The 17,476-nt window shown below is 37.2% G+C and overlaps 1 protein-coding gene across 1 annotated transcript in view; it reads right to left on the bottom strand.

Annotated features, from left to right (window-relative positions):
- The window catches only part of ATP6V1H (ATPase H+ transporting V1 subunit H), a 49,000-nt gene that overhangs the window by 19,514 nt on the left and 12,010 nt on the right, over window positions 1–17,476 (bottom strand). Inside the window, exons 5-11 of the mRNA XM_064653203.1 lie at window positions 12,758–12,871; window positions 9,948–10,052; window positions 8,831–8,884; window positions 6,147–6,244; window positions 4,517–4,709; window positions 1,283–1,461; window positions 497–622 (exon numbers count right to left, since the gene is read on the bottom strand). Of these exons, the coding sequence (XP_064509273.1) occupies window positions 497–622; window positions 1,283–1,461; window positions 4,517–4,709; window positions 6,147–6,244; window positions 8,831–8,884; window positions 9,948–10,052; window positions 12,758–12,871 (869 nt within the window). The remainder of the gene's footprint in view (window positions 1–496; window positions 623–1,282; window positions 1,462–4,516; window positions 4,710–6,146; window positions 6,245–8,830; window positions 8,885–9,947; window positions 10,053–12,757; window positions 12,872–17,476) is intronic.

Raw genomic sequence — 17,476 nt, 5'->3', positions numbered from 1 at the left:
TATGTACTCCAAACACAGTCCCAAGACAAAATAGACAGACTGGAATGTAATGCAGCAAGTCAGATTTTCCATGGAACAGTACCACAACTCTCAGCCCCCAAATATTCAAGGTGGGAGTTCATTACTCGGACCAACATCACCACACAACCACTAAGGTATATTAAAAACACTTTTATTTACATCACTTAGCATAGCTGTCTTTCAAACAGAAGCATGAAAAGAGTCAATGGCACAAATCTGCACGCAAGTTAACCTAGAGATATTCCCTCTATCATTGATACACTTTGACCAGTAAAAGCAAATAAACAATTCTGCTTTTGAAGAAAACAACCAACACATGAGTAAGGACCATACATTCTAAAATATGTATGATGTTCTGACTTGCTTTCATTCTAGATGTTACTTCATCTTGAAATGTAAAACCTGTATTAGATACAGGTTCAGTTAAACACAAAAAATATTACAGAACTATGTGATTCAAGACTTGAAAACTTACTTGAGTAGTTCATAATTCTTCTCATTTAGTCTTACAGCATTCTCCCGCCAAAACTTCTCAGACTTGTGCACAGGACTCCACTCCAGTCTTCCTGACTTGAGCTCAGAACTGTATTCATCAAAGGAGCTGCAACACAAGATGTCAATGATATACTGGCTAAGCTTGTATGAACAGTCTGAATCACATGCCCAAGCCTGTCCCTAACAAAGATGGAGCATAAATTGCTATGACACATTTAGAAGTTGGTGATCTGCAGAGCATGAGAACTGTTCCGTCTCAACATTTTATAAATAAGAAAGTGCATGAAAGGCAAGATGAAAAATTTGCTTTCAAACATGTCTCTCTATCCACCCCAGAACACTATTCCTACAGAAAAAAAAAAGGGAAAAATTCAAGCCACAAGAATGCGACATTTTGGAATTTAATTAGCTATTTTGCCAGTTTTTTAGGCTTTAAACTTCCTCAGCCAAGGATCCCAGTCTTTGCTTTCCATCCAATTAAACCTTTGACATGAACTACAATATGAACTTCTGTGTAGGCACAAAAGCAAGAACTAGGTAAGCACTAGATCATACATCTATAAGAAGATTTATGTTCTATTCAGCCTCTACTCCCTTACAACAGAAAACTATTATATACAACCAGCATCTCTGTATGCTCTACCTTACCAACTAGTATTTACATATCATAATTCTGTAGATTATTTAGCCTTACAAAGGAAAAAAGTTTTACCAAAGCCTGTACAATTGCCTTTTTTTTTTTTAAAGTTCACAACGCAAAGCATACCTAAGGTCCTGCACGCTCTCGCCCAGCTTGTCCAGTAGAAATTTGATATCTTCACTTATGTCTTCATCATCATATTTCTGCTGATCCAAATTCTCTAGCTGCTTTAAAACCTTACACTGAATCATGGCAAGGGCATATTCTTGGCGAGTTTCTCTCTCAGTAGATTTCTCTAACAAATTCTAGAGAAGTAAAGATGTATTTATTTTTGGGGTTTTTTAAAAAAGACTACCTTGAAACAAAGTGGTATTTTTAAGAAATTCTTATTGGCACTTTTTAATTTAGTAAGTGACAGAACTGACCACTTCCTGAAATAATCTCTCTCTTCAATATTAGAAAGTATTAATTCGCTTTTTTTTAACATTTTCCACATCAAATCAGGGTGACTACAAAGACTATTCAAAGAAAAAAGAGCAGGTTTATATCCCAAATACCAGAATCTCTGCCATAAATACCTTATTTTATCTTGAATTATCATTTTAGCTTTCTGTGCAGCAACAGCACAAAGCAAAAAAGCCTTAAAAAAAAACCCCAAAAAACAACCTGAAGTCATGTTTCCAACTGAAGGGTTACCATCTGGATTAAAGCAGCTCCTTTCAAATTTGGGAATATTCCAAATAGACATTTTTATTCAAACAGAAGCTTGTTGGTAAGACTGGAATTCCAAATAGACATTTTTATTCAAACAGAAGCTTGTTGGTAAGACTGGAATTCCAAGCACAGTATGTAACAGTCAGGTTCCAATGTCATTTATTCATTACATTTCTACTCAATTTAATCAGCTTCCAATTACGTTGTTGAATCAGAGCTGGCCACCTGCACTTTTTGATAAAGCTGAAAACATGAATCTCATATAAAGATGAAGTCCTTAACAAACAAAACATGTGTTCCTATAAATAAGAAAACATGTACCAGCAATAAGCAATGAAACTACACAGAAGGAATTTGACTGCATCACTCTCATGTCACAGAACTATTACATATAAGGTTTCTTAGATATCAGACATCCTATTAGTTAGTAAGACAAAACACTGCAAATCAATTTTAAAACTTGCAAACTAAAAGTAAGTTATATTACTGCTTTTAATGGTCACATACAATTAGCTTTCATGTGCAAAAAAAAAACCCCACCCCAGTTTCTACTTCAGTAAGAGAAGTAAAAGGTAATTCAGAGGAAGTAAAGCAAAATTACTTAGAAGTGCTAATGAGAGCAAAAGGACAAATCTTAAAAGACAATTCAAGTTCAAGGAGAAGGTAGACAAAGTTTCCAAAGAACTCCTAGTTAAGAGAATTGCAGGCAGATGTGAAAGCTACTCCAAATATTATCCACCTCATATAATAGTGAGATATTCAAGCTTTACGTAGTGAAATGGAAAGGATATGATAACAAAATACAAACATGAGCAGGTGACTAAATAGAATGGATCAGTAAACCACTCAGTGATGAAAAACAAAATCTTAAGGTACGAAATTAGTTACAGGCAGGAAACAGATATAAAAGACAATAAAAGTATGAATAGTGAGGGGGGAAAAAAATTACAGGTAAAGAAAGCAATTGAAAGAGACAGAAGTACCCAATATCTATTGCTTTATAGAAAGAATTATCACATTAAGATGATATACTTGAAGCAATTGACAAAGAGGTGAAATAGGTCAAATTAGGAGAAATCAAGTAGTAGAGAAGACATACAAGTTGTCAAGACTCATGACACACCTTCAGTAAGGCACAGGAAGATATGGGGAATCATCAAGTCTAGTCTTTTATGCAATTCACCCTTTTTTTTTTCCCCCATACCCCATAAACTGATACTGTAGCATCTCACATGGGAAAATGGCTATTTTGTCTATTCTACCAGTTTTAATGTTGCTTCAGAACTCTGATGTTTAATTTCTCATCTATTATTTTCCTGGCTGCCAGTTTACAACTCATTTTCATGCCAACATGAGTCTTTAACATTGGCAAAAGGAAACAGCTAAATTACATTCCCCAAAGCCTGTCACAGAACCACCTTAATTCTTTCTTAGCCTTTATTTATTAAAAACAAAAACCAAACTTGGCTTCATTTTTTTCTCTTCTTGCAAAACACATCAAATCTAAGAGCTAGCTACTATTTGTCCTACTTTTTATGACCTCAGAATTGGAAGAAGCTGGATATAAACTGCTGACCCCCTCAACTTCTTTTTTTATTTTATTTTTTTTCCAATCCATCTTGCTATATGTCCCTGCTTAATCCTGACACTTGAGATCATAAAGAACACTACAACAGAGGTCTACATATTAAGAAAAGCCCCCACTGAGACCTCACACCACTGTATTCCTTCAATCAGAAAAATGGCATATTCTTACAATCTGCCTTATCCAGAAATTTTTCAGTGGCAGATGTTTTCAGATAAAAAGAGTAAGCACCTTCACACACCTTATTATTTCTAATCAGCCAGTCAGCAAACAACAATTCCCCTCTCCTCATCCTAATTTGCTTGAAATGCTTACTATTAGAACAAACACAATCAACACCGAGGAAAACAAAGTTTCCAAGATCATCCTGTTTTAAAACAGAATTTCGAGTTGTTATAGCATTCCTGTATTACTCACAAAGACACTTGACAAGCATGCACATAAAACTATTAGCATCCATGAACATAAAATAGTACTCTCACATTGAAAACATCAAGCCTAGGTACTCAGTTATTCCAAATTATCTTAAATAGGACCAGTGATTTCAGGTAATGCAGACACAGTAAACCAACTAATCACTCTTACACGGATATTCTCATTTGTCTTGACACAGCCACCAAAAGGAGATTTTTGGACTAGCAGATAAAAATAATTTCTCAGTTGGACAAACACGTGTGTGTTCAAAGTAGTATTTTGCTAATTAAAGCTTCCTAAGGCAAAATTTATCAGGTACTAGTAACTAAATTGTTTTACACTAGTACAAATAGAAAAAAGAATCTTGAATTAAAAAAAGAAATCACTAGTGACTGTGTTAACATAGTTTAGTTTTTTAGTCAACCTTATTTTAAGAATACATTGAATAGCAGACACCTATTACTTGTAATAGCATGTCTATTACCTGTAGCAAAACTCAGCTCACAAAAAAAAAAAAAAAAGAAAAAAAAAGGACAATTAAGCTTTCAATCCAGTTTACTAATGTGGCCCAGCTGTCTATCAGCAACATTTCAGACCTAGGAATTCGGGAGAGAAGCACAGCCTCATTGCAGTCAACAGGTACTTACCCGAAATGCTGCAAGAATGATTCTAGTTACTTTCTCTTTGACAGATTCCTGAAGAATATCCGATAGCACTGGGACAATATTATACCGTCTAAGATATTCACACATTTGAGGGCTAAATGCCAGCAGCCACACGCAGAAAATCATCTGATACTGGAGCTGGAAACCGCATTTGTTGCTCAAGACACCCATGATGCTGAAAAATTGACATAGTACACATTTAATTTTTAAATAATGACTCTATAGACTGTAGATTTCCACCCTGAAACATTAAAACAAATGGTTAACAGGAACTTATTGGAAAGAGCTGCTGAGGATGAGCATACAGTGCACACTTCACAGTATCCTGCATCACTACTTATCATTGTACAAGCAGCTTGTTCAGAAAGCTGTCTTTTAAAGATATAGTTAGTTTCTCCTTAGCCTGAGAGCCATAAAGCAGCTTTTCCCATGTGAACTGATGTGGTACTGTATCCATCTTCAGGTTCACCAGGACACTTTTTCCCCTGGCATGTTTAGTGCATTATTTGTCATTCTAGGAGAAACAGAAAAACACACAGCAACTCCCTCAGAGTTAAGAAAGAGTAAACAGACAGAACAAAATCTACACAAATTGAACTTGTTTCCTTAATTGTACCTCTCCACAGGAGTGTCTGAAATGAGCTGAAGTACTCATTATTTAACAGTGAGTTCTCAGAAAATGGCTCATAGACAATTATATACGAAGTACTGCTAGAAATAAATAATATCAAGATCCCCAAGAAGAAATCATGCAGAAGATGTGCTCAGCTGAAGTTTTTAAAATTTAATAAGCAATCTCCAGGTCCATCATGAAATAGCTAACTCAACCTAAACTTAAAAAATAATCTGTGTTCAAAATCACTGCTATCAAGTTTAAGACAAATTCAAATTTGTTGAAACACAGGCTTACTGTAATACTTAATTAAAAAGCCTCCTTTGTGAAAAAGGCTGCATCAATAGTGTCATCTTGACACATATGAACTTCATCTGAAATTTTACTTCACTGGCAACTTTGACTTTTCTCCATTTCAGGGGTATTTTTCATTAAAGTGCAAATCACATAGCAACAACCCCCAACAGAGGCATGAATGGCAGAAAAATTGTTTATAGACAAGCATCTTTTAAATAAGTTTAGTGCTACCATCCTAGCCTCACGCAAAGCTATTTATTAAGAGAATCTGAATAAAAGAAAGACTTACTTGAAGTCACATGTGGCAAAAAATTGAGCTTAGCTCTAGAAAATTTCTCCTTTCACTAATGTTTTCAGATTGAACACTTCCAAACTCAAAGACAAGGATGATTAGCAGAAACTCATTTCATTAGTCCTTGTTCTATTACATAATAAACAGTGCACCTTCAGCTGAAGACAAATAGGTACCTTTCCCTTCAGATACATATTTAAGCAGTTCTTCTTGAAGAGGAAAGTAGCATTAAAGCATCAGCATTGCAAGTTTCATTTGTCTATTTGACTGTGTTAATGTTTGAAAACAAACCTCTTTGTACCCAAAACAGAACAGCTGTCTATTACAAGAGTTCTATTGCAAAAAAGGTCACTGGGGAACGTGCTATTGTAGGTGCAAGTACATCCATATAAATTGAAATAGATGCTCACCAATTTACTCCATCTGCTTCTACCCATGCAAAGCGATATTCATTGACCCTGAGCATCAGCTGCAGACATCCAGCAACACATTGTACATACTGAGAACTCTGGGTGAAGAGAACAACACAACATTTCTTACAAGAAGAGTTAGGTACTAAGTGCTGAACTTCAGTTTTCCAAATTAGGCTTTACTGGCATAAACCGAGAAGAGTTCTGAATACTAAAGAAGTGTTACACAAGTGATACCACTTTACATTACTAGAACATGTGAACATGCCTTCCTTCAGTATCCATGAATGAAAGCTGTCTTCTGCTTGATTATACTTGTCAGAGCCCTTTCATCCAGAGGGTCAACTGTTATTCCACTGAGCAAACTTTGGAAAACAAATCAGCAAACTGATTACAAAGCTTGAAGGAGTTTGCTAGAGGTCACTGTAGAAATATCAATCTTGAGCTTAGGTTCTTCCCACTCCAACTCAAAACAGCAATGGTGCCCTTACAACTGTAAATTTTGTTATGCATTTGTCACACAGTACCATACTTATCATAATGAGATGTGTATTTAGACACCAGAAAAACATGTGCTAAGAAAAGAATAAGACTAAATCTTTCCCATCAGAAAAATGATGAGATGCACCAATTAACTCTATTTTCATTCATGAACAGTCACATTAAACAGTTTTTCATCAGTAAAACATGTATTTTCTGTGTAGTAACATATAAGATGGGCTGCAGTTCAAAAATGGGTTTTGGTCAACACATTGTCCCTCCCACTACAGCAACTGAAAAATCCAAAGGTACAACAGAAATAGCATATTTTTCTCTCTTCTTACTCAATTGTCAGCATTATCTTCACTAACACTCAGATATGCTGCTGAGAAAATGTTGCTTGGGGCTTTTTTTCCTATAAGCCTTTCTCTTTACAAAGTGTTTTGAAAGTTTTATGGTAGCTCATTCACATAATATAAGGTCAAAGCTTTCAAACATTTAATGAAGTAAAGAAACTAGGTGATCCCATATGAAAAGAGAAGAGACAATAAGCAGAATTTAAAATTAAGAGTAACTCATCCTGTTTCTCTCTCATGAGAGATTCAAGACCTTTATGTAAAAACTAAGTCTGAACCTCTAGGCCCAAATCATCATACAGAACACTCATTTCCCTGGGTAAGTATTCACTTTCACACCCCATGCAAATAAAACAGCTATAAACATAGACAGCTCTCCCACCCCAAATAATATATTAAGTTATCTGCATCACCAGCCCGTATACTATTGAACCTGGAGTTTGCTTTCATAAAAGCATTCTCTTCCAACACTATTATAATTGAAATTTCATAATAGATTCCGGCCCTCATTATAAAATGCTACAACTGCATCTCTAATTTATTCTGAAATAAATTAGTCAGGAGCTGCTTCAGAATCCTGTATAAGCTAGATCTGAAACTGGAACACTAATGAAGTTAGGACAATACTTGCCCAATTTAATTACCCAAGAACGTATTTGCACTATCAGTTCTGCTGCTCTGGGACCCTGCTGTGGCACAGCACATCCGTGCAGCGCTACAGTACAACGAATACAGATTTCTAAGTAAGTCAGAAGAGCTCCATAGTAAGTGATGTTGCATGTTGTAGAGCTATCTACTCTTTTAAGGCTATGGGATAGAGGGCTGTCAGTCTAACAAAACCCAACAGTATGGCAGCACAAAGATCTGCACATGAAAGACTGAAATACTTCATCTTCACCCCCTACCCATGGTCATGCATAACAGTCTTTCATCTTTCCTACTTTAAACAGTAGACAGATGGCAATTTAAGATGCTCTTCTCTACAGAAAATTAAAACTTTAAAGCAATGATTACACTTAGAAGAACAACAAATTCCAGGTTAAGTCTTTTGAAAAGCTGTGAACACTTTCAGGCTGCAAAAGGAACAAGAGACCAAACTGAATTCTACTCCACATCCAAGAACTAAGATAAATTGCCTCATCCTGCCACAACACCACAGTAAATCCTGTTAGGATGATCACTGCATTTGTTAAACTGCCACAGTTCGTCTCCAGGCTCAGCAGTCATCATAGCTACATGAAATTTAGTATCAAAAAAATGCTGATGCAAAAAGGACAATCCATTTTCCTTTGAATTCAAGCTATTCAAATACGAGAAGCTTACAGCTTTGAAAGCACTCTTGCAATTTTATGCTACAATGGTTAAGTGGCAACATTAGCTTTAATATCTGATGTGCCCTTTCTGAGTTCAACATCCCAACAGCCAAAAGCTTTGTAGCCTTAGGTTTCTTCTACAAGTCCAACAGCTCCGTCCTAAACAGACAATATTGAATCACAAAATCATTTAGGCTGGAAAAGACCTCTAAGACCACTGAGTCAGTGACTTAAAATTGTTCAAATATTAATTTTACATAATTTTTTCAAGTTTTAACAAAGAGAATGCTAGATACATCTACAGTTTTAACAGCTCAAACAAACTTGTAAAATATATACTTCCACTGCCAACATTCAATGTGAAATGAGTGTTTAAAAATACTTTTGTTTCTTGGCGCCATCACCTGGCACTCTGCTGTACAATTCTAATTCCAAGTACTTCTTATCACTGACAGAAAAGATCTGCATCTTAATCCAAGGAGTGGGTATCACCTGCCCAAAATAGCAGATTGACAGATTTGAAAGATATACTCACGTCACTTGTAGAGACTGCTCCTGTTTCCACAGAACCCCCCGTACCACGTAGTTTCTAGCAAAAAAATTAAAAAGTTTAAAATCAGACCTGTCTTTCACCCCTAAGGAACAGCTGTTACCAAGTTTCTTCTGGTTCTCCAGTCTCTCTAGTCATAGAAAAAGAACAGATTTAGAATCTATTAGATAGTTTTCCTGCTCAACACATTATCATAATGTATTATATTTATTTCCCATGCACACTTCGTGTCTAGAAAAATATGCTTGAACCTGATTCTTATATATCAAGATTTAATTTTTATTTATGTGCAGATTTACTCAAGACATTCAACTTAGAATTTGAAAACTGTTGTCTTGAATCTTTCTGAAGGAAATTCCAACTTTAAGATACTACTTTCAAAGGAAAAAAATATAAAACTCCTTTTTAATAAACCCAGTTTAGAAAACTATGAGAAATACACAATTACTAAATCTACTGTATGTTTCTCCACTCTCCAGAATGCACTTCTGCTACAACACTACCTTAGAGAATGATATATCACTAGGTTTTTGAAGGAAAAATCTGCAAAAATGAATACAAAGGAGAATGAATTATCTTTGAAGCACAAGCCAGAAGTAAGCAGTTCATACTGAGCTAATACCGTAAAATGATGTCCAAAAAAGCCAGAATTTATTTAATTTCAAGAGACAAGACTAAAAATAAAAGCTTTATGCTACAGTCAACTGGAAAAGACTTTTGACATTCAATTCCTGCTGCCATGAGATTTTTCTTCCCAGCAAAAAGTTCTGATAACCAAAACAACAGAGGCAAGACAAAAACCCCCATCGCATATTTTCTCAGTGTCTAGAAGAAAAATTATTGTTAACTAACAGAAAAGGCAGAAAGCTTAACTTATTTAAAATTTAAATTTCAAGGACTAGAGTAGAAAATGTAAAATACTAAGTTAGAAACTACATGCTTTAATAAAAGATATTTAGTTTTAAAAATGACAAAGTAAAATTTCATTTAAAAAAACCCAAAACTAGAACTATACCTCTTGTTTGCACATCTATACGCTAATATTCTTAGAAAATGTTTTCAAAGTCACTGTAATGTTTAAACAGAAGTAGCAGCTTTTTACCTGTGAACTGAGTTGAGTTTTAATCCAGTTGAAATAGTAATTCAGGTCACTGCCTTCCATAAGCTCCCTCCCCCAAGCAGCCAGTTTGGCAATAATTCTTGCTGCCTGAAAAAATAATAATAAACAGATTTTTCAAACACAACAATTTCAGAATTCAGTGAGAAGGCCTATAAGCTTTGGAAACCTAGTTTAAGGAAAAAAACAGTCCCTTAAAAAAAAATCTACCTGTTTTCTATGTAGGCAACTCTTTGTGTCTAGTAATTTTGTTTCTTTTCAGCTTTCTGCTGCTTCTACTTCCAGTAACTGGTTTATTTTCACAATGTTATCTGTTACCCATAGCTGCTGAAGTTCACAAGGTACCAATGAAGAACTCAGAAGATGGATGGAAGCTATCAATGGGCTACTGCTGTAGGACACCATTACAGTCAGAATTGATCAACAGTAACACTTAATGGCCTAACATGTGTGAACAGGCTTGATTTAAGCAACTATGGCATATGGCAACACAAATGAGGACACAGTATTGAAGCTCTTTTGTACTTAAACTGAAGCAAGCCATCTTGAAGAATGTAAAAGTTTCAAGGCCAGACAAAGAAGAGCAAAAACAAAACCCAAAGGGAAGGTAGAATTTAAGAATGAAGTTGAGGAGTAAAAATGTAGTCAGGTTAAAAATTTTCATGATGCCTATGGCTCAAGAATACTTGAAACAACAGTATATTTCTATGTCAGCCTCTCCAAATTATATTTGAAGTAAATCTATGTTGTAGCCTGCAACTTATTTGCAAAAACATTTGAGCCAGCTTAGATATAAAAAGGCAGTGTAATCAATAAACTACTGAAGTAGGGGTTCATTTGCCTGCACACAGCTCCACGACACAGTGAGGAGACTATTCCAGGCACCTTTCCACTTCACTGCATTCACATGTGCAGCACCACCATCGCCGATTTCTAGAGGATTACAAGTGAGAGTCTGGAACAAAATCTCTACACTAAAATGCATCAAATCCCCTTCTGAATGCAATCAAATAACCCTGTAAAATCCCTCCAGGTTTACAAGACATTAGCTCTCTAGTCTACCGTGCTCCTGAGTTAAAACTGCTACCTGGCCCACAAATGAGAGACCGTTTACGCTTAGCAGAATTTAAGCTTAGACAGAGGGTAAGTATTTTTATCTGGCTAGGCAAATGCAACGATGTGGCAACAAAAGTCTTCCAGTATGCATAATAAGGAGGAAAATAAAATAAAAACAACAAAGATTACACAATCCTAAAACTTGGTTTAGAAAACATTCATGTGCTTTAAAAAAATATGCACAAGGGTTATGAAAAAGTATAAGGCAGTAAACTTAGTGTTTTAAAGTGGATTCACTTCACATGAGGTTCTCTGCAGTACCTAAAGGAAATGTTATCTGAAAAACACATCTCTGAGTAAAGAAATGCTGAAGATCAAAATTTCCATTCCACACATTTAAAAGCCACCATTTCAGGGAGACTAATTAGTTGGCACTGCAAGAGGCCAAAAAAATCAGATTTTACCTGCATATTTGGGAAGTCAAAATTGTCTGAACTTGCTCAAACTGCAGTTTTGCAGGATGGGTGTTCAGTAGCATTACCACCAAATAAACCAAGAAACAAACTACACTAACTAGAAAAACCCCAGCCACCTCCTCCCTCAGCTGCACAAAGAAACCTGATTCACATCCAAACAGTGAATCAGTTAGATTAAAAAAAAGAAAAAGAAACAAAGGAAAAGAAGAAGAAGAAAAAAAAAAAAAAAGCAAGCCTGACATTTTCCTTGAGAACAGGTCAGCTTACTGTTCAAGTGGCAGCACAGTCCCAAACAGGGTTGCACCAGCCACACCTAAGGGCAAACAGCATGACTTGCCTGGTGGAATCCTTGCACCAGTACAGTCTAATGCAGGCCAGGTACATGGTTTTGCAGTTTGAGCCCCTGGTTTGATTCTACCATCTCATGCCAGCATAAACATATGCAGTGAAGAACAATTCACAGCCATGCAGCTTTCTCCTCTTCAAGCCATAATGTAAGTTTCACTGGTGGAAACTATGGTCTTCACTAGGAATTTACAGTAGCACAGCCATATGTTTGCCCCACAAGGAAAAAAACCCTGTCAATATGAAATAGCCAGTTCTTACTACTGATGACAAAAGAATTCCAGAAAAGTTACTCCATATACACAAGCAGCACCCAGTAGCTCAAAACACAGCAGAAACCATACACTGCATATGATTGTACCGAGTTTGACTAGGATGGACTTAATTTTCTTCATAGCAGTCCATACGATGCTGTGGTTTAGACTGGTGCCCAAAACAATGCTGATAACATATCAGTGTTTTAGCTGCTGCTGAGCAGCATTTGCACAGCTTTCAGTGAATCGTCTGGTAGTTCAAGCATATGAGAAAATAAGGTTCATCAAGGTAAAGATATTTTCCTTGCACAGGATGAGAACTTAAATTCGAGTATTTGTACAGCATGAGGAGTATTGACTGGCAGTTCTGATAAAAGTCAGTTTTTCAGGTATGTCTTCCTGTACTTAATTATGTCTAAAATCCTTGCTTTTCCGAGTTTTTAAAACCCGCTCTAATCTCCCAGAAAAAAAAAAAAAAGTCAGTAAACAATGTAACTCTTGTTTCTAAAATGTGGCTAAACGAAGCCTGTATTAAGAATGACTCATCTAGACTGCAAGAGGAAAACTTTCCAGGCCAGGCAGAAGTTTAGCTTCAAAATCCAAAATCTTGTGAAGAAAAACAGAACCAGCATTTTCCGTTGCCATCTTCAGATTTAAAACTTACCATATGCACAGTGAAGAGATCTTGTCGATTCAACATCGGCAGAAAATAAGACCATGCAGTGTTTTTACCACGTTTTGCATAATCAAAGAAGATGCAAACACGCTGATGATTTTCCTGCAAAAATTAGGAGAGGGGAAAAGATGACGGACTTGCAAAAGCATTCAACTTTAACGCAGTTATTTGCTCCTTGTTATGTTGGCACATGTTATCAGAGCACATCCTGGCACGTCAGAGCCCATGGAAATTTTTTGGTTTGACAATTACTTGTGGATACAGTTCATTTCAGCACTTCAACATTATGGTTAGAGATTTGGCCCAGGGGAAACAAGCCTTGAAACCCTGGTTATATCTCAGCACTCTTAACACCTGCTTGAGCAAAAATGGATATATCCGTTTGAAATAGCAAGTAGAATGAGAGAAATGAGAAACAAGACAATTACTGTTTTAAGAGGAACACTACTCTTCATCCAATCAATTATGCATGACTAAAGTCCATACAAAGTTTTCCCTGTATTGCTACTTCTAGACATGAGCCTGTTGTTCACCTTGGCTCCATGTGCTACAGGTGAAACTTCGGAGGCATAAACTAGCCCTGCCTCTCTATTCCTCTCAATGGGAAGTGAGCCCTTCTCTACCAGATGAGGCTGCAACTAATTCAGCAGTTCTCAGGCAACCTGCATACCTAAGAGAGAGCACAGCCACCAGAAGTCTGTTCCCCAGGGCCTCTATACTGAACCACATGTGACCGTAAGTACCTGAACCTGGGCACTGTGTACAGTCTTTTAGTATTTCACCTAATAATCACTATGCAAAGTAGCTATTACAGTTCTCCTTAAAGCAGGCCAGACAACAGGCCATACAAACATGAAAGAGAAAGGGAAGCCCTGCTCTTTCCTAGTAGCCTAAAATATAGACAGTCTCCCAAAAAATCTAATACTTGAATTCTTGTTTTTCCTCAAACACTTCCATATACTTTCCAGCCTGGTGGAGAGTAAGCTTTCCTTCTGAAGAGATGTCTCCCCACTGAAGTCAAGCTACTACAACCAAGTATGCAACTCCTATCAAGGAAAACAAAACTGTTTGAAACTCTGTATTGGAAAACTTGCATGAGAACAGTATCTCAGTCTCCACTATCCAAACATTTTAATTTTCAAAGTCCCCTAGCTAGAAAGGCTTTTGTCCATCAGTTCTACACCTTATTGTTAACTCTATGGACCAAGACTCAGCCAGGCAAGCCTCCTTGTTGGAATATCCATCTAAGATCCACTAAACACATGATGACCTGAATGTATCTGTGATCCAAACACTGGCAACTTACTAAGCATCAGAGTTGCAACCAATCCTTCACTGAAAGTATCTGCCTTTATCTCAACCACAAGTTTTCTCACTTTTATTCTTCTTATTCTCTTCCCCACTCAGCTGGTGGACCAGTGAGCAAGTGGCTGTGTGACACTTAGTTGCCAGCTGGGGTTAAACCATGACAGTACTGTACCACATGGGCTGCAAATTGCTGTCCTGATCACTGACTTGGGAAGCTGAGGTGTCACCAGTTATCTGCCAGCTATCACCCTTACAGTGATCAATGCTCTATATGGCATGTGTCAAAAAACACACAGAAATGCTTTTGAAATTTGTTGTTCAAACTATGAAGTAAATAAAAAAGTAAGATCTCAGGAACACAGTGCCTTGGTGGAGAGCTTGCACTCTGTGAGGGCTTGTTTGATGAAAAATGGCAGTTCGATCAAATAAATTACTGTTTGCATCTATGCTTGTGCTACACAGTCTAGCTAAAAAAAAAAATCAAAAATAACTAGATCAATGAGTTCAGTTTACAACATAACTAAGGAGGAGACCAACAGGTCTGGAAGTAGAAATGCTGAAATAACTTCAACACACTGTCAATCAGAAGACTCATCTGGTTTGCTGTTAAGGTGCAGGATTAAAGACAGGAGGGAATGAGTGGAAAACTGCCTACGGCCCTGAAATTTGTAGTGTTGCACCTTCCTAGGCAGCTACTGACTACGCTGCTAAAAAGAAAATCCTGAAGCTCTCACACCAATAGTTGAATAATTTAGCATCTACCATTTCTGAAAAAGCATAATGAAGTTCACTTGGGTGGTACTACCTGCACCAACTACAGGGTAGATTCTTAAAGATTTTATAAGTAACACAGTATGATGGGGTCACTAACCCAACGAAATTGTTCCAAGAATTTATCAGATGAATAGAAAAAAAAAATCTTTCCTTCAGGACTCCAGCATGCTAACACTCTCCACTTTCAGAAGTAAGCAGAATAGCAATATTCTTACAAGGTAAACACCACATTAATTTCATATTTGCCAGAGTTCAAAGAAATCTTTCTTAGAAAAATCATCAGATCCATAAGTAGAACTGCTGGAACAATCCTAGACATTCAGGTAGGCTTTTGGTGTGCTCAGAACACAGCTGATGTAATTTTTACCACCTCACAAGAAAAGCATAGAAAGATAACAGAAGAACCACAGTCACTCATTATCAACACTGACAAAATCTGGATACTGTTACCTGTGACAGTTTCTAGAAGTTTCAGCTACCAAAAGCAGCTTTCAAATATTATTTCATTAGTTCATCTCGTGAAACTGCAGCGAACATCCATGCTCAAGGCAAATTTTACTCAAAGAGTCAACGGCACCATGACAGGCCATATCCTTGAACAATTTCTTGCTTAAAATCTTTGAATATACTGAATTAAGACTACTCAGGCAAGACAGGAGACTCCATATCTACTACAGGAAAGATGAGGCAAGACTACAAGAGCATGTAGTGACAGGACATGGGGGAATGGGACCAAATTGAGAGAGAGAAGGTTTAGATTAGATATCAGGAAAAAATTCCTTACTCTGAGGGTGGTGAGGCACTGGAACAGGTTGCCCAGGGAAGTCGTGGATGCCCCATCCCTGAAGGTCTTCAAGGACAGGCTGGATGGGGCTCTGAGCAACCTAGTCTAGTTGAAGGTGTCCTGTTCCACAGCACAGGGGTTGGAACAAGATGATCTTCAAGATCCCCTTTTAAGCCAAAGCATTCTATGATTTTATGAAACTGTGGATTCTTCTGCCCATGAAGTCTGCAGAGAACCTGCCTTAAACTCACAGTCATTGGCCAATATACTGCCTTCTGACAAAAATCTTACACCTTGAAAACATGCAATCAGGAGTCCATAAGGCATCACTGACAGCATGTTCTACCACCTGAACATGACCAAAACAAAACAGAAGCCCTGTTTCAGCCTTGCTGCATAGAGATGTGCCAGATTAGGAGTCCCTGGGATGAAGCCATGTGGATACCTACACACAAGCCCTCTATGTCAGCAGCAAGACATCTCTGAATAATGCATTCACACACAGCATTACAAAAGCCAGTGCAGCCTTTTAAAAACTGAAGCAGAATTTCTAAAATGAAAAAGGCATCCAAACTCAAACAAAAGCAAATACATAATGTGTACCATTATATATTAGCATATATCTATTCTCCTGTATCACTATAAAGCCCAGACAATTTAAAGTCATTATGTTTAACATTAAGAATTCCACACATGCCACTTCTGTAGCAGGGTAAGGCCCTGAACACAGCAATGTCATAAAGTCATCTAACCACTAATCAGAATCACAGAATATTCTGAGTTGGAAGGGACCCACAAAGATCATCGAGTCCAACTCTTAAGTGAATGGCCCATCCAGGGATCAAAACCATGACCTTGGGGTTATTAGCACCATGTTCTGACCAACTGAGCTAATTGCAGGGTCTATGACACAAACAATACAGCAAATAAGAGATTACTCAAAACTACTTCCTGTAACCACCTAGAACTAATGCGACTGTTCAAGAGTGGGCCAGTGAAAGCCTTTACCTGTGGGGTATTAATTCCACAGCACAAGAGATGATAGGGGCTATCGTGTACTGTAGCTATAAGCTCTGTGCTAAGAGCAAAGTGCATAAGCAAAACAAGACCTACTAACACTCACAAAAAAGTTCTGAAGAAGGTTAAGAGAAATTATTACTTCTCTGCCTACTGATTTCTTGCACAGAAAGTGAGACTCACTCCTCACAAAAGTAGCTATAATAAACAGAGTTCTCACACACTGAGATAAAGTTTGTCATCAAATGCTAAATGTAAAACAAAACAAGGTACTCCCAACTCAGTGCAATAATCAAGAAATGATGCTGAGGCTCCTTTTTGTCTTCTCTGCTTCTTGATGTTTGTGCCACACTTGCAAAAAAGCAAATTTAAAGAGGAAGAGGTCAGAGTGACAAAGCTACAGATAAATAAACTGCTGTCACCACCACTAGCTACTATCCTAGATGTCAGAGCACTCACTTAGGGCTCTACTGTGCAGACAAGTGCCTGAAAGAACACCATAATCCCCATGTTATACGTACTGCAGAGAGGTTCACACTTTTCAACTTGCCTATTGAAATACTGAATACTCAGAGCTGGCATCAGAACTCATATGGTTCACCTCCTAGGGTGATAACCTAAACAAACATCATTAGATACATTTCACTGTAACCTTGTATCAAATATAACATGAAACAGGAGAAGAGAAACTGTCAAACACAGATTGTTCATGTGAATACCGGGAGAAAACCTCATACAGCTCAACCCATCTTGTTACATCATCACTCCAAATACTTCTCTTAGCCTACTTCAGAGCAAGGAAATGTAAAAGCAGGATTATCTGA

Source organism: Pseudopipra pipra, chromosome 1, assembly GCF_036250125.1.
Source record: "Pseudopipra pipra isolate bDixPip1 chromosome 1, bDixPip1.hap1, whole genome shotgun sequence".
Classification (NCBI taxonomy): Eukaryota; Metazoa; Chordata; class Aves; order Passeriformes; family Pipridae; genus Pseudopipra; species Pseudopipra pipra.
This window is presented reverse-complemented; position numbering and strand designations above follow the sequence as displayed.